Source organism: Nelumbo lutea, chromosome 3 (genome assembly GCF_056320005.1).
Source record: "Nelumbo lutea isolate HS-2025 chromosome 3, American lotus-T2T, whole genome shotgun sequence".
Classification (NCBI taxonomy): domain Eukaryota; kingdom Viridiplantae; phylum Streptophyta; class Magnoliopsida; order Proteales; family Nelumbonaceae; genus Nelumbo; species Nelumbo lutea.
This window is the reverse complement of record NC_142686.1, coordinates 75,341,803-75,367,015: the sequence shown is the minus strand read 5'-3', so window position 1 is coordinate 75,367,015 and position 25,213 is coordinate 75,341,803. Positions and strand designations below refer to the sequence as shown.

Below are 25,213 nucleotides of genomic sequence, written 5' to 3'. Positions count from 1 at the left end.
CAGATTCTCTATACATGGGACTAATGGTGGTTTAAAGGGGAGGGCAGCTCACATCAGTTATGGTGAAGGCACATTAATTGGGAAGGGATATACCTCTTTATCTCTGTTGTACAATAGCATCCAAGGAATTGGAGCCAGCATTCTATGTGTCACAGTAGACTTCTTGTTCAAATAATGGACTTCATTACTCTCAAACATGTAACCATCAAGTATTTCGCATAGGGGTAACACCCATTCCTAGTATATGTCACATATGCAAAGTGGGATGCCACTATGTATAAATGCATCTATGCTCCCTCTGTTAAACATGAAACAAGAGAGACAGAAGCTTACCTTCTAAGGGCCCTGAAAAAGTCTTATAGTTGAACCAACTGCATTCTCCAAGTTGTAGCCCCTTCCGTAAGCAGTGGAAAAGTGGAGGCATCCAGTAATCCTATATCCAGTCAGAAGGGATGCAACCTCAGCCTGTGACAAACCTAATTTCCTGATGGAACTGCTGTATACTTAAATGATGACACTCCAAGGTTTTCAATGAACTGCAACTATGTTGCGAATTGCAATATCAATGGTCTTGATATTGAAGCTGATCCAATACTACTACCTGTCAGTGAAGAGAGAAGGATGGAGTGCTTCAAAAAAGTTGATTCAGAGATGACCAGCCAGAACCAGTTTCTATAAATACCTCGTGACTAAAACCCATGAAACAAGTGAGGTTATCATCTGTTCCTTCGAAAATTTAGATCCTGTTCTGTTAACAATGTCCACATGATAACTTGCATAATAGCTTTGCATAGCATCTTGTAGTTACCCCACTTCCAAGGCCTCCATTGCCATGGAAAAATCAACACCTCTCCTGGACTTATCTATTAGTACTCAATGGTTATTGAAAAATGACACCACAATAGCCATAACAGGAACTGTTAAACACATTAGTATTGTTTCTTCCATTTGTCAAGCACTAGTAAGTGTGCACATGATGATAGTAAATAATATGTTTCCAAAGTTTTCTCCATTTTTTTTTATATTTGTATACTTTTGTGTGTTTCATCTTTTTTAATTATTATTATTATGACATCAATGGTTTACACATATGACCCAAAAGGTTGAATTGTTGACTCACCACCAAACAGGTGAACAACTCCATTTTTATGATGATTTTAAATTTGTATTTTATTACTATCATCAATAAAAACAATTATTCTTTATCACACTATTTTTTTCTTTAATATGGTTAATTAAAATAGGATCCAATATAAGAATGAGAGTTAATACCCTAAATATAAGACTTAACGAGAGGGATCAAATTCAAATTACATTTTGTGCTCTTACAATTATAGAGGGATCAAATTCAAAAACAGGGGTATTCTAGTCAAGAATAGGATTCAATGAATCGTAGTTGTCAAGGCGACACTAGGTGACGAGGCGCCCTTTGAGGCTTGCCTTGCCTAATTGCCAAGTACTTTTTACTTTCTATTATAGAATACTTTTTTCTTCTTTCTTTTTTGAGATTATAATCATAAAATAGACATTATTAAATTAAATTAAGCATTTTGTGTTTTATATACTAATTTCTTTTTATTATTTTCTTATTTATTAGGGTTTAATCAACACAAACATTGCTAAATGCTTTATTGAACCCTCAAAGACTTCAAAACCTGAGCAAATAAGGAAGAGCTTAAAAATTTTATTTAATCAGTACATTTTCTGCTTCCATATATTTTTCTACTTCTTCTTCTACTACTACTACCACCAATACTTTTTCTTTTCTTCTTTTCCTATAACAAAAATAAGGGTTCAACCCCTATATTTTTTGAGTTTTATTTTCCTTCTTCTTTTTCTTCTCATAAACATGTTGATGAGAACTTTATACTTTTCTTTTGAAAATTATGAATAATTATTAAGGAGATATGGTTATGGTACCTAGGGAACTACCCTAGGATCTATGTTTTTAACATAAAAATTCCATTGCCTAGGCGACGCCTAGGTGCCTACCTAGGCGACAAGGCGCCCCTCTGTCACCTAGCCTTGCCTTGGCGCCTTGAAAACTATGCAATGAGAGGGATTTGAATGTGGAGAAAAGTGATTGTTCAGATTACATTTTTGTCCTTATAATTGGATAGCAACCAAATTTAAAAATTGAGGTATTTTAGTCAAACAAACAAAAGTTCCACTCTCACACTCACACTTTTAATAGTAATATAGATGTAGCATACTTCTCTCCAAATTAGGTCTTTTTGCAGATTTCTGGGTGGCTCCTTTGGATTGGTACCTTTTAATCATCGTTGATTAGAGGGAGCTGGATGTTTCTCTCCCTCTATTTCCCCATGCCCACTCAAATGGGAGATGAAAAAAGAGAGTAAGATATGCATATGGTGATAACCACATGTGGTTATGGAGTAAAGCTTGGGATAATATTTCTGTAATTCGACTCATCTCAAGTAATTTTTTTTTTAATTATTATTATCTATACAGGATTCTCCCGAAGTGCATGCCAATGCTGCAGAAACACTCTGTGCCATAACTCGGTGTGCTCCTCCAGGACTTGCTGCAAAAATCTCCAGTCCAAGGTACTTTTTCATTTTTCACACCAAATTGTGTGGCCTGAGATGGTGTTAGGATATTTTACATTGTACATTCTTCCCCTTCGGGTAATAGATCTTTTTTTTTCTTGTGTGTCTGCTTGCAGTTTTGTGGGAAGATTATTCCATCATGCATTGGAAGATTCAAGACCAAAATCTGTTTTAGTTCATTCATTGTCTGTATGCATATCCTTATTAGACCCTAAGAGGTCAGCATTAGGTCCATATCACACATACAGTCGCCAGATGAATCATGGACCAGCTATAACTGCTGATCCAGAGACGGTTGAAGGCATGTTGGGGAGCCTTGGTAAGCTACCTCTTTCTTGCTATTTGCTATTTCCACACCTACATGAAAGTTTGTACTTTGAAATTCCAATGCCTAGTTTTATTTCCACTCCTGCTTCATGATGTTACCTCCAAATCTTCTAACAGCTTTTTGTAGGCAATTGAGATTGGAGAAGGAAGTAATAGTAAGGTACAATAATACAGGTATTATGCAAAGCATAGGAACTACAGTAGACCCATATGAGATTCAATGGTGTATACGAGATGTCAGTATCATAACCAGAGCATATAGCAATAAGTGATGACTCAACCTACTTGACTTTGGTCACTTCCATGTTTAAGTTGTCATTTTCATGTTAGAGTTGTTCGGTACTTGATCCCTGCCATATACTAATGAGTTATGGGAAGATTTGTTGCCCCATGAAGTATGTCATGGTGAAAATTGTTGAAGATTTTGCAATCATTCTTATGCATTTAAGACACTTAGAGAAGGGCAGAGATACAGATAAATGTTGCAAGAATTTAAACCTTTTATAAATTACAACAAGCCTTCTTCTGTATGTAGTGGGTAAGTGGGTATTATCTTGATCTTTATTTTACCAAGTTTGGATTTCAGTTGATGGATTATGCGGTTATGCCTACTATATTGATTTATGGTATTTATGCTGGTGGAAATATGGTTCACATGTAAGTATTTGATGGTGTACCTAATATCATCTATCTTTGAACAACACCCTACAGTAATGGTGACATGGTGTTGAAAGAGTCAAGTGGAATTAATAGGGTGGTGATTAAATTTACTCAAGCAGCGTAAACAATGGGAAAAGAGAGTTATGATGGTAAAGAATTGATTTACCATGAGTGTAGGTATTTTGGGTCCTATTGTAATTCTTATAAGAGATACCTGTGGAATGTATGGTACAGTAGGGCAGGAGATAAGAGAAATGAGGCTGGTTTTGAGCTAAGCAAAAGGAGAAGTTTTTTTTTTTTAATATCTTTTTGAAGGGGCTACACAATGGGGGTAGCCCATCCCCCCCGCCCCCCAGCAGGAGGGGATTGTTAGAATGTTAGAATGATGTCTCTTTGTATGAGTGTTCGGCTGATAAGAGTTCTTATTAGCCCATACTTAAGTTTGAGTTATCCTATAACTGGGCCTGTGTTAATGGGCCCAAGCCTGTTTAATGTTTTAAGTTAACTGGGTGTCCCATCACTAATCAGGGGCATTCCAGTAATTTCTTGTATCTTGTACTCCATTTAAATATAGATAATAGCATGGTCGACTGGCTAGTACAATTCGACATTCCAGCATCTCTTCTTCTTCTCCTCTTTTCTGCTACTTCGGCTACAGTAGTTCAGCTTTCTTGGTATCAGAGCATTGAGCACCTTCCTGGTTACAGTTGACGCCATCTCCTCTCTCTTGCTGTCTTTCTTTTTTTTTTTTTTTTTATCTGGGTTGCTGCTGTGAAACCCTAGGGTTGCAGGAGAACAACACAAGGTTCGACCTAGGGTTTCCCTTGGTTGTAGGGCGCAAGGGAGGTAAGACCCAGAAACTGATGTCCTACTAGTTTCTAGTAGTTAGCAGCTATTCGGCTACTAAGAGAGGTCTGTATAGGACAGACCTAGTTGAGGACTGATTTCAGCAGTCCTAGTGTTGGCCGTAAGGAGGGGGAACCTCTTTACAGTTGCAGTACTTGAAGTTCAAGTGGAGTCTGCATAGCACAGATCGGTTACCAGCCCAGAACACCTCATTTGCTGCTGTAACTGAACTGCTTCAGAACTGGTTCAGAACTTTCAGAACTGCTTCAGCTAGTCTTAAATTAGTGCCATCTACACAGAGGTTGCAGTCATGATGTCTTCAATATCCGGCCTTTCAGAACTGCTTCAGAACTGCTTCAGCTAGTCTTAAATTAGTGCCATCTACACAGAGGTTGCAGTCAAAATGTCTTCAATATCCGGAGATGTTTCTTCTAGGGATAACAGACCTGCGACAAGGTTTTCAAATTTGGAAAACCCTAATCTGCACAACCTACAAATTACAAGTGTGCTACCGGACGAATACAACTTCAGGGAGTGGTCTGTTTCTGCAATGTTGTTTATTACTTTCCGTGACCTCACAGGCTACATAGATGGGAGCAAGAAGGAACCTGATGTTGGCAGTGCAGATTATGCTGTGTGGCGCAAGGAGAATGCCACAGTTATGTCTTGGTTGCTTGCCTCTATGACTCCTCGGGTTGCCAAGATTGTTTATCACTTTCCTACAACAGCCAAGATTTGGGAAAAAGTGTCTAAGACCTATGGACAGAAGAAAAACAATGCTATAATCTACAGATTGAATCAAGACACTGCTGCCTTAAGGCAAGGTGATATGACAGTTGCAACATACTTTGCAACTCTGGAAAGTCTTTGGGAAGAACTTGACCATCACTTGATATTAGATTGGGAAAATGCCAGGGACAAGGAGAGACATGATAAGCAAATTGAAGAGAGCAGAGCCTTCAAGTTTCTGGCTGGCCTAGACCTAGTATATGAGGGTATAAGGTCACAAATTCTAGGGAGAGATGAATTCCCGGAGCTTCACCATGTCTATTACCTGGTGGGGAATGAAGAAGTCAAGAGAAGGGAGATGCAAGTTGACTCCCAAACACAGCCAACTGGACTATCTGGAGAACATTCAGCCCTAGTCTCCACTAAGGGAAATAGATATCCAAACAAGAAGTCCCTCAAGTGTACCCATTGTGGTGGTGAGAAGCACACCAAAGAGAAATGTTGGGTCTTGTATCCTCATCCGAAGCCAACTGCTTTGAGAAAGGACAAAAGGCAATATAAGGGTCACACAACAAGTGGGAATCTTGCCACCAACAACAATAGTGACAACTCACAGAGTACTCCGACAGTGTCCTCTTCCTCCATAGGGCAGTCTGTTGACTCCTCTGGACCAAGTACTTTGGGCTTCACAACTAGTGAGGTAGAGGTTCTCAGCCGGGCATTAGCTCGTCTGAAGAACAATCCTTTAGCTTCCACCTCTCCTGCCAAATCAGGTACATCCTATGCATTTAGTGCAACTAGTTCCATTAATTCTACCTCTTGGGGGATTGATTCCGGAGCCACTGACCATATGACACAAATGTCCTCCTTATTCTCTTCATATCATTTGTTGTCTGGCCAGGATAAGATGAGAGTGGTTGATGGGTCTCTCTCCACCATCTCTGGAAAGGGGGTGGTTGACCTAAGCAAGGATCTCTCTCTAAAATCAGTTCTACATGTTCCTAATCTTACCTCAAATCCGTTGTCTGTTTCAAAGCTTACAAAAAATTTGAACTGCAATATAACTTTTTTTCCCTCTCATTGTGTTTTCCAGGACAGATTGACGAGGAGAACGATTGTGAGTGGTCATGAGTATGGGGGCCTCTACTATTTTGATGCAGACATCAGCTCAGCCCTACAAGCTTCTGCTACTACTAGTCCGGAAAGTGTGGAGTCAATAGCTAGGTTGCACCTGTGGCATGCTAGGCTAGGTCATGTGTCTTTCTCTTCTTTAGTTGTTGTTTCCCGAATTATGTAAGGGAATTCCAAGTCAAAGTTTAATTTGTGATGTGTGGCAAATGTCAAATCAATGTAGAACAATGTATCCAATTTTAGTAATGAAATTCGAGTTCCTTTTGATTTGGTTCATTCTGATGTTTGGGGACCTTCACCCATTGTTTCTATTGATGGCTTCCGTTACTTTATCAGTTTTATTGACCATTATTCTCGGTGCACTTGGATTTATCTGTTAAAAGGACGTGATGAAGTTCCACGGATAACCATGATTTTTTGCAAGATGGTTGAAACACAATTTGAGAAGAAGATTAAGCAATTCCAGTCAGACAATGTAGCTGAATACTTTGAAAGATCCCTGAACTTATTCATGGAAGATGCAAGCATGTTACACCAATCATCATGTGCTTACACCCCTCAGCAAAATGGGGTTGCTAAGCGCAAGAACAAGCACTATTGGAGACAGCTCGAGCCCTACTTTTCCAGCACAAAGGCCCAAGCAATATTGGTCTCAAGCCCTAGTCAATGCATCATACCTGATAAATCGAATGCCATCTAAGGTATTGGGTATGAAGACTCCTTTCTCTGTTTTGTGTCCCACTCTTCCAAAATTTCCTCTTCCTCCACGGGTTTTTGGCTGTACATGCTTCATACATGTGAAGGATCCAAAGAAAACCAAGTTGGATCCCAAGGCTAGGAAGGGAATATTTTTGGGGTACTCTTCTACACAAAAGGGGTATTAGTGTTATGATCCTGTCTCCAAGAAAAAATGTCACCAGAGATGTAGTCTTTTTTGAGTCTCAACCCTATTTATAGTCTTCTCAGAATCCTCTTCAAGGGGAGACTAGTGGGTTGGAAGAGGATTCTCATTCTCCCTTATTTTTTGTTCCCCTTTCATTACCTTCCACTACTCCTAGTTGTGACATTCCGAGTCAACCTAGCGAGGCTCCCAGTGTTCCAGATACTTCTCCTAATACAGTAGATGCTCCTGAAGGTTCCAATAGGCAGAAGGAAGAAGGGCCCTCAACCTCATGATTGCAACCAGTTGAACTCAAACCAATTTGTATCTGCAATCCAAGGTAATTCTGACTCGGTCACTTTGGATTTGGATCTTCTTATTGCTCTCTGTAAGCCTGTTTGTTCTTGTACCACCCGACATCCCATAGCTGATTATGTTTCTTACTCACACTTATCTCCTGCCTAACACTCCTTTGTGTATACTCTTTCCTCTATATGTGTCCCTTCCGGGTACTCAGAGGCGGCACCTATTCCAAGGTGGAAAGAAGCCATGAATGAAGAGATGAAAGCCCTAATGAAAGCAAGAACGTGGGAATTGGTGGACCTGCTAGAGGGGAAAGGCATTGTTGGGTGCAAGTGGGTATTCACAATAAAGCACAGGGAAGATGGGTCAATCGAGAGGTACAAGTCCAGACTTGTGGCAAAGGGATTTACACAAAAGGAAGGAATTGATTACAAGGAAACCTTTGCTCCATTAGCAAAGCTCAAACAATTAGGGTTCTACTATCACTAGCAACAAATTTCTCTTGGGAACTCCATCAGCTGGATGTGAAGAATGCCTTCCTAAATTGTGATCTTCATGAAGAGGTATTCATGGAACCTCCACCTGGCTATGATGTTGGAAAGAAGGTGTGTAAACTAAGGAAAGCACTTATGGTTTGAAGCAGTCTCCCCTGGCATGGTTTGAGAGACTTTGTATGTCCATGAAGAAAGTGGGGTATACTCAGAGCAGTGCAGATCATACATTGTTTACAAGGAGACATGATGACAAACTTATGGCTCTCATTGTTTATGTGGATGATATGGTGATTACTGGAAATGACGTGGAAGAGATGAAGAGGCTGAAGGAGTTCTTAGCTTCAGAATTTGAGATCAAAGACCTAGGAAATCTGAGATATTTTCTTGGGATTGAAGTTGCTAGATCAAGAGAAGGAATCTATATATGGCAGCAAAAATATGTGCTAGATCTCCTAGAGGAAACATGCATGATGGGGTGCAGGCCAGCTGACACTCCAATAGAACCGAACCATGGACTACAAGAATCAATGGGTGAGGAATACTGTGATAAAGAGAGGTACCAAAAATTGGTAGGAAAACTGATATACTTATCCCTTACTCGGCCAGACATTGCCTATGCAGTGCATGTTGTCAGTCAATTCATGCACTCACCAAAAATCCCTCATATGAGAGCAGTGGAAAGAATTCTCAGATACTTGAAGACTTGCCCAGGGAAAAGAATTCTATTCAGGAAAAACAACAAACTTGAAATTGAAACTTACACTGATGCTGTTTGGGCTGGGTCTGTTGGAGACAGAAAATCAACCTCAGGTTACTGTGCATTCTTGGAAGGAAACCTGGTCACATGGCGCAGTAAAAAGCAGAATGTTGTGGCTAGATCAAGTGCAGAAGCAGAATACCGAGCTATGGCACATGGGGTTGCTGAACTCTTATGGCTCAGAACTCTTCTTAATGAGATCGGTATTAAGGCTGAGGGTCCTCTCAAGCTGTATTGTGATAATAAAGTTGCTATCAATATTGCCAACAACTCCGTGCAGCATGACATGACAAAACATATTGAAATTGATCAACACTTTGTTAGAGAGAGAATTGTTTCAAGAGAACTCTGTGTGCCTTATACTCCATCAGAGATGCAAATTGCAGATGTATTGACTAAAGGACTGGCAACAACAAAGTTCGGGGACATACTTGGCAAGCTAAACTTGATTTATATCCATGCTTAGCTTAAGGGGGGATGTTAGAATGTTAGAATGATGTCTCTTTGTATGAGTGTTTGTCTTCTTATTAGCCCATACTTAAGTTTGAGTTATCCTGTAACTGGGCCTGTGTTAATGGGCTTAAGCCCGTTTAATGTTTTAAGTTAATTGGGTGTCCCATCACTAATCAGGGGCATTCCCGTAAATTCTTGTATCTTGTACTACATTCAAATATAAATAATAGTATGGTTGACTGGCTAGTACAGTTCGACATTCCAGCATCTCTTCTTCTCCTTTTTTCTGCTACTTCGGCTACAGTAGTTCAGCTTTCAGGGATAGGCTACCAACCATCTGGTTGGCACCTTGCAGCAAAAAGAGAAGCTTTCTGATTCAAAAAAGAATCAGATAAGTTGGATGTTGGAAAGGTTGTAGGAGTTGGGGTTTAAATGCATGAAGAATCAAAGAAAATGATATCTTCATGAGGAATACCTGGGTTGGATGGGTGATTTGCTTCAAGAACTTATCTGTAGCTCGCAATCAAGATCCCTTGAACTCAGAATCCTTAAGCATATTGAATGTTGATTTTCTATAGTAATTTGTGTTTCATAATCACTGAAAGTGGAATGCAAAACAAAACCTTGAAATATAGGTGGCTTAGGATTGGCTGCATCTATGCTGGACAGTGACTTGGAAAATTCTTCTTAGATTGCTAAATACACATGCAGAAGAGGGTGGGTTGGGGCCAGTCTTTGGGTGTGACAATTGATAAGACTGGTCGAGAAATGGGGGTGTGGTGTGGATGGAGAGAGTGGGTTCGTGTCTGGTACTTTTAACAATGACAAGATTAGGTCCTAAATGAAAGTGGATATTTTATTTGGTAAGGTTATTGAAATTAATCATGCCCACAGTATGGTAACAAATTCATTTAAATGTATGATTGATACTAGGTAAGGATTGGTTTCTTTTTAATAGGAGATGGTCTCAACTGAATGAATTTTCAAGTGTCTGGAAGATAGGGACAAGTTGGAGGCTGTAGGTGGTAGGATTGTGGTTAATGAGGACACACCAGAAAGAGTGAGGAGCCATTGAAGAAAACAAGGCTGGTGACAACAAATTGGAGGAAACTTCTCAGGTTACTTGTTTGGAGGGAGGATGAGGTAGGACGGTGGTAAGACACTTGAGGAAAGGGAGAGATGTGGCAGTGGCGAGTAGAGCTTGGGACTTTTAGTGGTTCTTTTGGGTTGTGCCTTCTAATGGAGGTGTTGGGTTTCTGAGGAAAAGGTGGATTATGATAGTATATGTGTAAGGGGAGCCTTGCTTTTATTTTCATTTTTTGTCTAGTTGGAGGACTATGCTTAAGATACGTTCATAGAAACAGGTTTCCTAATCTAGTTTGGTAGGGAGCTTCCCTGTTTGCCCTCAGCTATTTCCCTCTTTTGGAGGGATCCTGTAGCTGATCCATACCGTTAATTTGATAGGGACTCACTACCAATAAAAAAAGAATTTGATAGAGGTCCACTGGATTTGTCGTGTGTTCAATCACAGCTATCATCAACAGTGTTGCCAACCTTGTATTGAAGTATTCTCCAATTTATAGTTGCCACCTGCACTTTTATTTTTTTAATTTCACTTTCCAATAAAAGGGATTTTGCCTTTCTGTCTCCTACAGAGAAGCTTGAAAAGAACCACCTTTTCTTTCTGTAAAATTATGTAACAGCTCTGTTTTCATTTCAAATATTGTTTACTCTCTATTATTTGACTTCTTGCAGGTGATTTACTCAAGCTTTTGGATGTCTCATCTGCCAATAATGCATTGCCAACAACTTATGGGAAATTGCAACCACCTCTTGGAAAACATCGTTTGAAGGTTTTTGCATCTTACATTCTTGGCATTTTATTTATTTACATGTGGTGGTATATTGTATTTATGATTCAGTTAGTAGATCCTTTGAAAATACCATTATTAGGAATTTGAATGTCTCATTATCATCATCGATATCATTATCGTCATCATCATTATAATCCTGTTTTTTCATTCCATTCTTTTTAGTGCCATATCCATTGTTAAATTGTGAGTAGCTCAAGCTATATTCCTTTTTTCATTTTCATGATAATCATCATTTAGCTGACATTAAGAGAAGAAATTTAAGGTGGGTGAAATCTAAATAAAAGCTGGTTGTTATTTTATCAGTAAGAGAAACACTATTTTAATCCTATAGTCTGATTAAAAGAATATGTAACTCTTCAGATTGTGGAGTTTATCTCTGTCTTACTGACAATTGGGAGTGAAGCTGCTGAGAAGGAATTGATTCGACTAGGAGCCATACAACACATTCTAGATTTGTTCTTTGAGTAAGCTACATATCTGAGTATTCTATATATTTACAACGCAAAAATTCCTAGTCATTATTCTATGCTTCTCATGATGACTGTAGGTACCCATTCAACAACTTTTTGCATCATCATGTTGAGAATATTATAATATCATGCCTGGAGAGCAAGAAACCTCCACTTATTGAACACCTTCTTCAAAATTGTAATCTTGTTGGTAAAATACTTGAAGCAGAAAAGAATTTCACGTTGGCAACTGATCCTAACAAGGTAATCACCTCTACATGTACTTTTCATCACGTCTCTGGTGTCTCATTTCCTGTCCCTGTTGGTTTCTGGGCTCTGAAACCAACAGGTTCTGCCGGTTGCCTGTCTTAAGTGTGTTTCAAACATGCAACTATTTGGTGGCATATTTCTGCAGCCGACAGTTTCTGCTGAGGGAAAATCATCACCAAGGATCGGGAATATTGGACACCTCACACACATATCGAACAAGCTCATTCAAATGGCAAATAATAACAGTCAAATTCAGGCGCACCTGCAGGTTAGATGCCTATATCCCTACAAACAAATTCTTCTATTATCTGCATAGAAAATTACTAAAAGTGAAGCACTATTCTGGTTTCTAGAGAGCTGTTGAAGCTTGAAACTGGAATTAGATAATTAATTTTCCCTGACAAATGCCATGTTATTCTAATGAAACTAACAAGTTAAATATATGTTTGTACATTTTCTTTCCTTTGACTCAAGTCAAAGTCTCATCCTCTCCAATTGGATCACTTGATCAAATCCTGTTCCACCATTGTTCTCTACGTTCTTATTTTCTGGTAAAATTGTCAGCTCTAAAGTCTTGTTTCATCTCCTCTTCACATCCTTTATGCTCTTTTCTTGTCCTCTTGAAACATTTCATTTGTACCAAAATCCCTGCTTGCTCTTTCCATTGTTGTTCCTCGATGCACATAATTGTGTATCTCAGTTCACTTTCCTCCATTTTATTACTCATTTCTAACTTGGCTACTCATCCATATGAATTTCAACAGTAACACTGAGTCCATTCCATCTGTTTGATTATTAACATACAAAAGTTTTATTATTTTTTTTTTTTGGAGAGAAAAGGTAAAGTATTTCATTAACAGAAGACAAATAGATGCTGCCTTGCCCACCAAGGCACTGAGCAAGGCAAGCACTTTGTACAACTCAGAAAAACCAAAAAAGAACTTCATACAAAAAGATTTCTGTACTCCAAAAAAGAACTGTAAGGACAATTCATGAACAGTTTGTGTGTTGCCACCCAGGAATGTAACCTTCCCCAAGTGCTCTTTAAGACTTCCTCCTCTGATCTTAACTGATTTTCAAAGTCTCATGTTTCTTTCCGACCAGATTGACCACACCACCATTGCCGGCAACACCTTCCATACACAATCTTACCTTGAGGACAGACCCCTTAGACCCCAGCCTCGTAACAGATCCAATACATTCCTTAGGAGGCATGGCTGAACTTCAAAGACCTCTAACATTTTCATACAAATTACCCAACTAAATCTGCAGTGCAGGAAGAGATGCTCCAAATTTTCAGAATTGTTGATACATAGGACACATTTGCTTGGTTCTACTTCCCAACCTCTCTTTGTCAAATTGTCAACTGTTAAGCACTTCCCTAAGGCCGTCACCCATAGACAAAAGGAGACTTTTAGAGGAGCCACCATCCTCCGTATGAGGTCTTCGGGAAAATTATCTTCCTCCTCCCTGCAAATTCTTCTGTAAAAAGACGAGTGAGAACCTACCTGATTTCTCCTTTGCCCAAATCCTCCTGTCCCCCCTTGTTCTCTCCACTCTTATCGCACTCAGGATGCATCAACTCCTCCCATTGCTCCACTTCCCAGTCATTCAGGTTCTTTCTAAAACTGGGACACCATTCACCTGCCCCTCCAACCGGAGAAAATACCTCCGACACCAAACACACCTTGTTGATGGCAATATCAAAGAGGGTTGGGAATCTGTCCTTAAGAGGGTGATGCCCACACCACCTCCTTTCAGAATCTGACTCTAGAACCATCTCCTACTTCCACTCTTAAACCTTGTCTGACATCCTTCTCTGACTTCTGAATACCCTTTCAGACCACACATCCTAAAGATAAATTTGATTCCCTTGGGTCCCAATTTGAGTTACTTGACAAGCCAGATATTTTCTCACATTCCTTAAACCCAAGCCTCCCGCCTTTCTAGGTTAACAAGCTTTGCTTCAACTGACCAAATGGAATTTAAACTCATCCTTCCATCCCTTCCAAAGAAAATCTCTCATTGTCTTCAACTTCTTAGCTGCACTAGCTGGAATGAAGAAGAGAGACAGCAAGTAGGTAGGAAGAGAAGACAAAACACTTTTTGAAAGTGTAAGTTTCCCTCCCTTTGATAGATATCTTGATTTCCTAGAGGCAAGTTTCCTTTCCATTCTTTCCATCACCGTGTTCCAAATCTATTTAAAAGTACATTTTCCCCCAAGTGGCATCGCCAAGTACTTTGATGGCAATTTTCCAACCTTACAGCCTACAATATTTGCTGGCACTTCCAAATTTGGACCATTCCCCACTGTCATTAGCTCACTTTTATGCATATTGACTTTCAGGCCAGAGGTCACTTCAAACCAAATTTAAATCATTCAGATTTTTTCCACTTGATTTTCTGTCACATTGACAAAGAAGTATCATCAGCATACTGCAGTAGTGCTACCTCCACTTCTTGACCCACCTTGAAGCCTTCAAGTAATCCTCCTTCCACTGTCTTATTCACCAGCATACTTAGGTCTTCTGATACACAAATAAACAACCAGGGAGAGAGGGGGTCACATTGCCTTAGACCCTTCGAGATCTGAAATCTGCCTGCAGAAACTCCGTTTACCAATATAGAGAAGCTAGCTGTTGTTACGCACACCTTTATCCAATTCCTCCACCTCCTCCCAAAGTTGAACCCTTTAAGCATGTAATCCAAATTTACATGGTCGTACGCCCTTTCCATGTCCACTTTGAGCAATACCCCCTCCTCCCCACTTCATCTTTTGGAGTCAGTGAGTTCATTTGCCACTAGAACGCCATCGATAATTTGCCTCCCATCTATGAACGCTCCCTGAGATTATGATATTAGTTTACCCATCACCCCTCTCATTCTTTTAGGTAACACCTTTGCAACCACTTTATAGACACTGCTAACAATGCTTATTGGTCTGAAATCTTTCAAGCCCACCGCCCCTTTCTTCTTGGGAATTAAAGCCAAAAAAGTAGAGTTTAGGCTTATTTCAAATGCCCCATTGTGATGGAACTCCTGGAAAACTTTAATTAGCTCCTCTTTTATGAAACTCCAACTTTTTTAAAAAAATTCCATTGTGAATCCATCTAGACCTGGTGCTTTGTCACCTTCCATTTCCTCAACTGTGGCTCTTCCTCTTCTGAGACTGCTTCCAGTTGGCTGGCCTCAAGCTGAGAAAGACTCTTGAAAGACAGCCCATCCAGCTTTGGTCTTCTTCTCCATCTTTCTTTATAGAGATTTTTGAAATAATTAGTTGTTGTTTGTCTGATCCTTTCTTCCCGTTCAATCACCTCCCCCCTTCCTCCAGCCTCTACATAGTGTTAGTTCTCCTTCTGCCATTTGCCATTTTATTGAAGAAAACTGTGTTTTTATCCCCCTGTTTTAACTACAAACATCTGGAGTGTTGTCTCCATTTAATTTCCTTTTGGAAACATAATTTGTCATAGTTTAGTTTTGCCCTTGCCGTCTTCTGTCTCTCCACCAATTTACTCCTCTCTTGCTCCACTATTTCCTTTAGGAAATCCTGTTTTCTCCTTTCTACCCCTTTAAAGACCTGCCTCTTCCATCGTTTCAATTCAGCCTTTACATAGGAAAGTTTCTTACAAAAAACATGACTTGCTGTTCCTGTTGCTGAGTACTCCTCTTCCAACCACAAGTGTTCAAATCTGAAAGGTGGCTTTGTCCATGTATACCTTGCCCCCAATAAAGGTAAATCCACCAACTCCCATCTTCTCAGAAATTGTGAAAAGCCTTGTCTACCCCTACATTTACTATTACCGCCCCTCTTCTCCGAGGAAAATCTGACTGTATTAATACCCCCCTTCAATTACCCAAGGGAAATCCCACCTCTCTCTTATCCCGTCTAACTCAGCCCACAGGTCCTCTCTACTTCTATACTCAGTTGGCCCATACACCCCAGTCATAACCCACTTGCAATTACATTCAAAAGATTGGAACAGCAAAGACATTGAAAACATCACACCCCCTGAATCGAGTGAGTGCAAGGGTCCCAAACAATTAACAGACCCCCAGCTGTGCCCACTGGCGGAATTGCCTCCCACTCACAGTCCCCATCCCCCCACAATGATCGCACCACCTTATTGGTCATCGCCTCCATCTTTGTTTCCTGAATGCACAGAACTGAAGGCTTGCACTTCTTCAAAAAGCCCCCAGCTACCACCCTGAGTATAAACCCCTTATATTCTAAGAAACAATTTTTAAATTGTCCATTCTCTCTCTTTTTTGCTTGTTTTTTCTTTATTTTATATTTTCCTCTTTTTTCCTTTTTTTTTCTATCTCCTTATACCTTTTCTTTTCTTTTCCTCTCTTTTTTTCTCCTTTTTTTTCTTTTCTTAGTTTCTTTTTTTATTAAAATTTGAAAGTACTATGTGATTATACAACTAAACTTGTACAGCCTCATAAACTCCCTCATCAATTTTAGCTAGAGCAAGGCTGATTTCTACCTGCCTTAATTTGTAGACTCCACATACAATCTATCTGTGTTTTCCCGATCCCTGGCATATGTTTCAGCCAATATATTAGCTATCCTTTCCCACCTTAACAAGATACTAAGGTGGGCTGGCAAGGATGAGAATAAGGATTCGAGTCTGAGGCAGCCACTTCATCTGGAAAAATGCCAATGGTGAGGACCATACACAATCTATCCTTCCCAAGACCCCAGATAGCTGGGACCAACCTTGAGTTATGAATAACCACCTTTGTATCTCCATCCACCTTGAACCTTGATGAATTTAGCAATGAGCCAACCCTGAGCCTTGAAGCACTGTGCTAATTGAGTTACCATTACCATATGTCCAGAATCAATTCAGATCTCCTACCCCCACCCTACCCACCCCTCACTACAGCTGTACATTGGGAACATCTCCCCATGAATACATGCAAATACAGGAGATGTTCTTACTGTACAGCTGTAGTGAGGTGTGGGTAGGAGATCTGAACTGGTCCAGAAGCTTAAGGAAATCTCCCAAAAGCTGACAGCTATCAAGGTTCAATTTAAATGCATCAGTAATCCGTTGGTGGGGCACACCATTCCATAGAAGTGACCTTTCTTTTATGGAAGAAATTGCCACTTCTTGTCAATTGTTCATTTCTAATAATGTTATTGGTGGGAAAGAACCCAAATAGAGGTGACCTGTGTATCTCACTATTTCCTTCTTCCCAACTAGAGCAAACAATTGCAGCCCTGTGTATCTCACTATGATACTTCCCCTTTTGTTATTAGGGGAAAGAAATCTCATTTGAAATTTTGGTCCATCTTCACAGGCCACTTCACCTAGCACCAAACAAAGTGAAGAAATATCCAAAACTGCAGTAGATCATGAAGTGAAACGCGATTTCAAAACTGTATTTACGGAGAGGACATTTGTAAGGTGACAATGCAATGTGGTGTCCTACTGGAAACATCACATGGGGATCTAAAGGAGAAAAAGAGGTTACAAAAAAAGAAAAAAACCCACTAGGGTTAAGGATACATAACATGGTATCCTGACAACAGGTGCAGCCTTTGCAGCAGTTTAATCAAAGCCGTAGCCTCTCAGCCTCCCCTGTCCCTTGAGCACCTCATATATCTATGTCTTGTAATGCTTGGAGGCTTCTCCTAGAATTAGGAATGAAGGATGTTTAACATCATATTGGTTATTTGAAATGACGCAATTGGGAAAGAAATAGAGAACTTGGAAGCTTGACATGCTTGAATATGTATTACATGTTATGTTTATATATTTGAAATAGAACTAATAGGCTTTTTAAAACATTTTGTTTAAAATTTAAGTTTTCTTTTTTTAATTAATAATTATTAATACTTCTTATTTATTTTGATTTTTTACATTTTTTGCATTTTTTCGAAATTATTTTAAAATTTTATGCTGCAGGCGCAAAATTCCCTTAGATCTTATTTTGCGCCTTGCACTTTTAAAACACTGGTTCATTCTGGAAAAAAGATCAGTGATATCAGCAGGATTGAGAAAGATTATTATAAAGGTGTACTGATCAATGAAGACTGAGGATCATGGAGACCTTAGAGATACCTAAATAGATGATATTATGAATAAGTGGTGTATTGTTGCCCTACCAGAGCTAAGATAACTCAGTTGTGGGCTCCTGGATAGGGTACAAACAAGCTAGTCTCTGATGGGTACTAATTTGGAATTCTAGGTCCATCAGGTACTGGAAAATTATGCAGAGATTCCAATTATGTAATATTTTGCTACTACTGTATGCTATGGGGTTCTAGTAACTTGTTGAGAGATGAGCGTTGTACCATTCCTGCAATGTGGAATCCTTGGGTGGAAAATTTGCCCAAGGGTCCTTGGAGGCTTGACTATCAGATTATTAAAGTGTGGTCTCTGGTTGAAATATGGAATCCTTGTTCATTTTGGGTTCTCAATGTCATCAACTTGACAACTGACAGCCTTCCCAGGGAGGCTCTGGTGAGAAGTTGTTTTGGGTACCTTCATCATCCTTTTTATTCAGGGGCTTGTACTATGGTTATCTTTAGCCATTTATTGAGGAAAAGAACAAAGTCATTCTTCTTGTTAATTTCTTTCCTTTTATACTACATCAACTTTTATGTTTGTTGGTACTTCTAAGTTGATATTAGATGTCTTCTAGGTACAAAGTCTCATAGCTTAGTAAAAAAGGTCTAGCTATGTCCAGAGTTGAGTCTGCTGCTATTCTAATTTTGTTTACCTCTGCAGGAAAACACTGAGTGGATAGATTGGCATGCAAATGTCCTAATCAAGCGCAATGCTGTGGAGAATGTTTACCAATGGTCATGCGGGTATGTCTTTTCCCAAATTTGCTTTCACTTTTAATGGTATGTGATGTGATAAGGGATGCATAATAAAAGATTCTCCAATAGCTTTGTTTCAGAAATTGAGTCTTACACTCTGGATGAGAAGGTGATGATGGATCTCAAACAAATCTAGAATTTGGCAACTAGGATTATTTCATTCTCATGCATAGTAGATGGTACTCTAGAAAAAGCGGCATTTTCTACCAATGCTAGGTCTTTTTTGGGCCATGAGGCATATGCATTCCCTAATTTGAGCAAATTGTATTGTTCTATGATTGAATTTTAAATTTTGTTAGTTTTTCTTGCTTGTCAATGTGATTTGCTATATTGAGAGTTTTAGCCTTTAAGGGATATTTTCCTCCACATCATGTGGTGTTAGGACTGTACTTCCTACCCTATTTTCATCTTCAATATCTTTAATTGTGTTGAAAAAAGAACAATCTAAAAACCCACAATAAAACCACAAAGATTTGTGCCATTTGGCCTTGTATAGAAAGGAAACAATTTAGTTGATTTAATCCATGTAAATAATAATAATAATAATAACAATAGCAACAACTTGGGACATTACATTTAGAATAATAAGAAAAATCTCACTTGATTTATCCAAAAGAAACTAAGAACTTGATTAGTCCTTCTTGCATTGAACTCTCTTGAAACACTATTTTTCATTTTTACCTTTTTATTTGGCCCATAATTATTGAAGTGTCTTTTTCTATATGTTTTAAATTATAAAATACATTTTTTTTGCACTAAATCACTAATTAATCATTAATACTTGAGGCTTACGCCTTTTTATACCTCAGGATAAGCCTCACGCCTTGAGGCTTAAGCTTTTAAAACAATGTTCAGGACCCCTAACACATGTCTGCTCCATTCTGACATGAAGCAATATATGACATGTCATACTTGTATTATCCTTTTTTAGCTGCTGTAATATGTATTAATCCCTTGATTTATTTTGAAAGAAGTCTGTTATAAGTGGAAAATTAGTATAATTAGCAAGGATCTTAGACATGAGCATCCAATCTGATATACAATGAGAGATTGTACATCAAAAAGTTTTGAAGTTTAGAAGCTCATCAGATTACATTCCAGTAGTTTATTTGACATGGCTTCCATACTTTGAAGCAATTTTCTATTTTATATGCACTTCAGTCTGCTAGTAGAGTAGTCAAAACAAATGAATTCTGTCAAGGTAGGTATGCATTTGAATGGTGTACCATAAAGATATTTAACTTGGTTCTCTCCTGCAGTTTGAAAGTGACTGAAGTATGTACAACATGAAATGTGAAATTATATGGTCTTGTCACTGTATAAAGTATTGTAGGATGTTATGATTCTTATTTTATCTACCAAAATAAGTATCATTCTGTTATATCTTGGATTTTTCTGGGATAAGAAATCATGCATCTCGATTGACATTTTCAGGAGGATGTTATGATACTTATTTTATCTACCAAAATAAGAATCATGCTGTTATATCTTGGATTTTTCTGGGATAAGAAATCATGCATCTCGATTGACATTTTCAGGAGGATGTTATGATATTTATTTTATCTACCAAAATAAGAATCATTCTGTTATATCTTGGACTTTTCTGGGATAAGAAATCATGCATGTTGATTGACATTTGCAGGAGGCCAACTGCATTACAGGACCGGACTAGGGATAGTGATGATGATGATTTCCGAGACAGGGACTATGATGTGGCAGCACTGGCAAATAACTTGAGCCAGGCCTTCAGATATGGCATTTACAGTAACGATGACATTGAAGAGGTAATAGTTAAAATTTTATGAAATATCATTTCATTTTCATTTTTTTATTGAAAATTGGAAGGGCTATGCAATACCAGCCAGAAACCTTTGTGCTTTACCGTTTCTATAAGAATTAATACAATTTGTAATTGGCTTTACCATATAATGTTTGTATTACTGGCGGGGCTGTAAGCTGTTCTCCTTTTTTTTTTTTGAACAGAAAAATGATAATTTTATTCAATTAAGTGAAATAAATACAGAATTACAGCAGCTAGAAGCAGACATTGCACCAGAAGTAGTTGCAATAAAGCCCAAAAAAGCTGTTGCCCTTTAACTTCCTGTTTAGCTAGAGAATCAGCCATTCCATTTGCAGTTCTCCTGATCCATGTGAATGAGGCATTAAGTTCCCTTTCTATGCTTACTATCCTCCTTAACGGATGTCTATAGATATCCAAGGAAACATTACCACTTGAATTGGTCCATGATATCACTATTTTTAGTCCCCTTCTATCTCCAAGTTCTTAAGATCTGCTTGCATGGCGATTTTTAAGCCTTCTAGCAGAATAGCAGATTAGTTCAGCTTGCTTGGCAATACTTTGCTTTTGGAATCTCTGATTACACCACCATTTCTTGCCATCCCCGGGTTTCTTCTCATCACTGTGTGCCACTTAATTCCACCCTCGTACTATATCAGTGATTGAGAAATTTTGTAAGAGATACAGTGATTTTACCCATTGTGCAGCTTTTATCTTTATGGCCTCCACTAGATCTCTTTTTGACCTATACTTCTCATTGAATATTCTTGCATTCCATTCCTCTCATATTGTCTACACTACTGCTGCCCTTACTGATTTCTACATAGCCCTTCCTTTTTTGTTGGCTGCCTTAGAAAATTTGGATTGAAGAGGCTTCCTACATCCTGGGAGTACTCCACCTGCAACCAAAGAGAGAGCAAACAAAAAGCACTAGAAGGTAATAGATCAATAAATGGGGTAGGGATTCACCATCTGCAGAGCAAAAAGATTCACCATCTCAATGATTACTGTTTTAAGAGATCAGAGGGACACCTGGGTTCTTGATTTAGGCAATGTTTTGGTGATTAAGGGCCCCCATATTGTATAGTCCGGATGGATCTCAATTCAATATATGCAATATTACCATTAACCCACTAATCCATTAACCACGGACTACCCATCCATTAGTTCATTGACCAGTAGATATGCAAGATAATCCAGTCCTTTAATGTCATCAAATCTATTTTTGTTACCTTTCATTTCCATCATTGTTTTAGTGTTACATAACCATAGCTTAAGTTGACCAAGTTGTGGAGGCTTTGACAACCTTAGTTTACTTTTATTGTTATCTTTTGCAGGCTCATGGTTCACTTGAACGAGATGATGAGGTATGTTCAACGTAGGTTTCTTTAGTTTCAGATATTTTATTGCTGGCACAAAAATTGAGATGTTTGGAGGATTTGGAATCCAATTTTCTTCATGAAAACTTTACTCAACTTATATCCTTTCTATGGCTCAAATATCAATCAACGTGAAGATCTAGCCAGAGCCATAACCATAAACTTTGAACCCTACCATGTTGATTTTTTTTCTGGCTAGAGAAGTTCAGTTTACAGTACTCTGAGTACTCAGATGGTGAGATCATCCTATTTATATGGTTCTTGGGTGGCCTTCAAAGTGTGCTCTCTCCATCTGTGTCACTGGGCCGAATATGTACATTACAGGACACAGCTATTTTTGTCATAAAATAGAGGTTTTCTTTGAAAAGCTTGGGAAGAAGTTTGTAAATTATTCTAAGCTCAGCATGTGGTTGCTTTAGAAAGATAAAGTAGGTATTCTATGAATAATATAAGAAAAACTGTTTCTCCCTGTGGGATATTATGCAGGATGTTTACTTTGATGACGAATCTGCAGAAGTAGTAATATCTTCTCTACGTCTTGGTGATGATCAGGACAGGTAAATGAAAGCCCTTATTCCGAATTTATCTTCTTCTTACTTACAAAATACCTCTGGGCTCCAGACAGAAGGCCTCCATAAATTGTCAGCCTGAGCTTATCCATCCAAAATGGTGTTTTTGAAACTGGATCAGACCTGATGGTTGCATGGGTAAAAGCAACGACCGGAAGGGTATACAGGTTGGTGATTTTGGGGAATGGTTTGATGGTTCTGACTTGTTTAACCTGTGACTGAACCATGACAAATTGACAATCATGAACCAACCATCTGTCTGGTTTGGTCTCTGCCTTGGTTTTTGAAGCATTGATCTTAAATGCCTTAGTATCTTTTTGGATTCTTCAGTAGACTCATAAAAGAATGTGTACATGTTGAACTTTTAGATAATTTGCCCATGTTGGCACTCTTTGTTTCTTCCATTTGTGATGCAAGACTTCTGCTTAACCAAAACTGTTTTGACTAATTTTGCAATTCTTGCTTTCATGTGCTTCCAGTGCCTCTCTCTTTACGAACTCCAATTGGTTTGCCTTTGAGGATGATAGAATTGCTAATGAGCGATCTACTGGCTCACTTGCTTCACCATCATCGAATGTTGAGGAGAGTGGTCTTGTTAGCAGTAGTAGTGATGACGAAGTCATTGTTGGTGAAGATGATGACTTAGTTGATACAGCAGTATCTACTCAAGTGACTGAACCAGTCTCCAATCCAGAGGGTCCCAGCAATGCAGTTTCACTAAACGGTTCACTAGAGAATCTGAAGGAAGAAATAAGACCTTTGGGAAGTGACAAACAGCCAGAATGGGTTCAGTGGAGAGAAACATCTGACTCCTGTGGTCCATCTGATGCAGATCAACCTCTGGCTTTACCAAATGGCGAGGTTGGAACAGATTTAGAAGATCACATTGAGTGTGTCCAAACAGATTCAACTGGACCCTCACCATCATCTACTGATGTAATAGTTGATGGTGTTCCCACATATGCAAGTTCTAGCCCAGCTGAGCATTCAGAACCAGCTGACAAAAATCCAAGTATTGATTCAACTGCATTTGAAGATGTAGACATAGTCGAAAAGGGTGTCACCGAGGTTGCAGATCATGAGAAGAAAGCAGTTGATAATGCAGGAAACTAATTTATGAATTTATTTGGTAGACTACCTCCAGTTGAGGGGCTTGATCTGGCAGGAAAAGGATATGCAAGATGCCAGGTGGGGTCTTTGTCAGTTAGTGACTGCTGTATCTTTAGAGCCTTTGTACATCTCTGAGGGCTTCATTGTTAACTAGGTGGATAATTCTTTTCCCTACTCCGGCAAGCACAGTAGAAAAAAAAATGGTGCTCTGTGTAACTTTGAGCAAAAGGGGAAAAGGGGCATGTTTCGTTTCTGATACTGCTTCAGAGCAATATATGATTCTTCATGATTCACCGCAGATAGGTTGGTTGGTGGATGACTTCTCCATTTCATTTGCTGTTTGATCTCTTCCATTTTGGTGCATCATAAATGGGCAGTGATCCTGCTTCTGTCACTTAACGGATGTCAATGGATGCCTTGATACAAGGACCCTCTACGTTCTTTAAAATTTCTGTTTAGAAACTGCAGAGTATGGTTGATTGTCTTTTATTTGCCTTTCAATTGAGTGTCTTGATTGCAGGTATTCGACCTGTTATTGTAAACATCTCAACCATTGTATTATATATCTTAATCTAATCCAGGTTCAAGATAGCAGTTCTCATTCATTCACTACAAAGTTTAGAAGTGCAGTTTGATGTTCCTAGACGTTTTGGTTTGAAAGGCGTTGTTTACTTTCTTCAGGGTATTCAGTGTCGAGGCCTCGTCGTTGCCTCGTGGCTTTCTTCACGCTAGGTTGCAGGATAACCTCAGAATGTCTTGGAAACTAGAAGGCGTATAGTATTATGGATTTTCGCATTCATATCCGTAATCTTCACAACAGCCCAAATTCCAAAATCTAAACATATCTACATCTTTTGTGACGACTGACAAGGTTACAACTTTTTGTTTGATATCTTTGTTTTGAAGTATAACGCCTTCCAGCTCCCGTCTGTGTGATATCTTTTGTGACGACTGATAAGGTGATATCTTTGGTTTGGAAGGGCTCCAAAATCATACAAATCTACATCTGCTGCTTTGGGTTCTTGGGCAGCCGCTTCTCCGGCTGAACTGCTACTTGAATCACGGTACTACATGAAATGGGTTTCTCTGGGACTTGGCCACGTCTATATTTATGGGTAATAAGGCTGCATTTGGTAAGACATGCAAATTTGCAATATTTGGTTTGGTTTTGATTGCGATGGGTACAAATAAGATTTTGATTGCGATGTATCGTTTCTTGGTTGCGATGGGTACAAATAAGATTTTCAAGATTGTCATCTATGATCGGCCTTTCATTTGTACAAAAATGCCATGTAGACCTAAACCCTTTTTCTAATAGAAATATTATCTTCCCTAATCTACCGCATGGGATTGACAAAGGATTAAGTGAAGCATTCCATTGAACATCCGGACAGTAAATACGTACGCCATGCCAAGGTGAAATAAAGCATACCTCTCTATGATGGTATGACTTTTCTGAAGCAAAGGTGGAGTTCTAACCTTACAAACAGCAATGGTAGTGTAGCCAGAGAAATCTGCAACGTTCAATAAGTTATAAGATGTCTATAGAACTAATTACATGGTAAGCACGACGAGGAAATCAAAGAAAAAGAAAAAGAAAGAAAATCAAATAAAACTTCTGTTTTGCGTTGTAGCATCTGACTTCTGCTTCCCACAACCACTTACAAAGAGCCTTTATCCAATCAACCAAGCTACTCAAAAGCATACTGTATATTGTAAGGGTTAGGGTTGACGATTTGCGCAACCATATATAAAAATTTGGTTGTACTTACATATGTA

General features: G+C 38.9%; 1 protein-coding gene across 3 annotated transcripts in view; it reads left to right on the top strand.

Moving 5' to 3' along the window:
* LOC148865505 (SIT4 phosphatase-associated family protein) overlaps positions 1–24,050 on the top strand; it is a 72,134-nt gene extending 48,084 nt beyond the window's left edge. For all 3 annotated transcript variants that reach the window (XM_088976132.1, XM_088976130.1, XM_088976131.1), the window contains 11 exons: positions 2,473–2,567; positions 2,687–2,889; positions 10,906–11,003; positions 11,385–11,488; positions 11,572–11,737; positions 11,889–12,011; positions 18,484–18,566; positions 20,221–20,362; positions 21,714–21,743; positions 22,242–22,312; positions 22,804–24,050. In XM_088976132.1, coding sequence (XP_088832258.1) covers positions 2,473–2,567; positions 2,687–2,889; positions 10,906–11,003; positions 11,385–11,488; positions 11,572–11,737; positions 11,889–12,011; positions 18,484–18,566; positions 20,221–20,362; positions 21,714–21,743; positions 22,242–22,312; positions 22,804–23,437 — 1,749 coding nt within the window. In that variant the 3' untranslated portion in view covers positions 23,438–24,050. The remainder of the gene's footprint in view (positions 1–2,472; positions 2,568–2,686; positions 2,890–10,905; positions 11,004–11,384; positions 11,489–11,571; positions 11,738–11,888; positions 12,012–18,483; positions 18,567–20,220; positions 20,363–21,713; positions 21,744–22,241; positions 22,313–22,803) is intronic.
* The last annotated feature ends 1,163 nt before the right edge of the window (positions 24,051–25,213 follow it).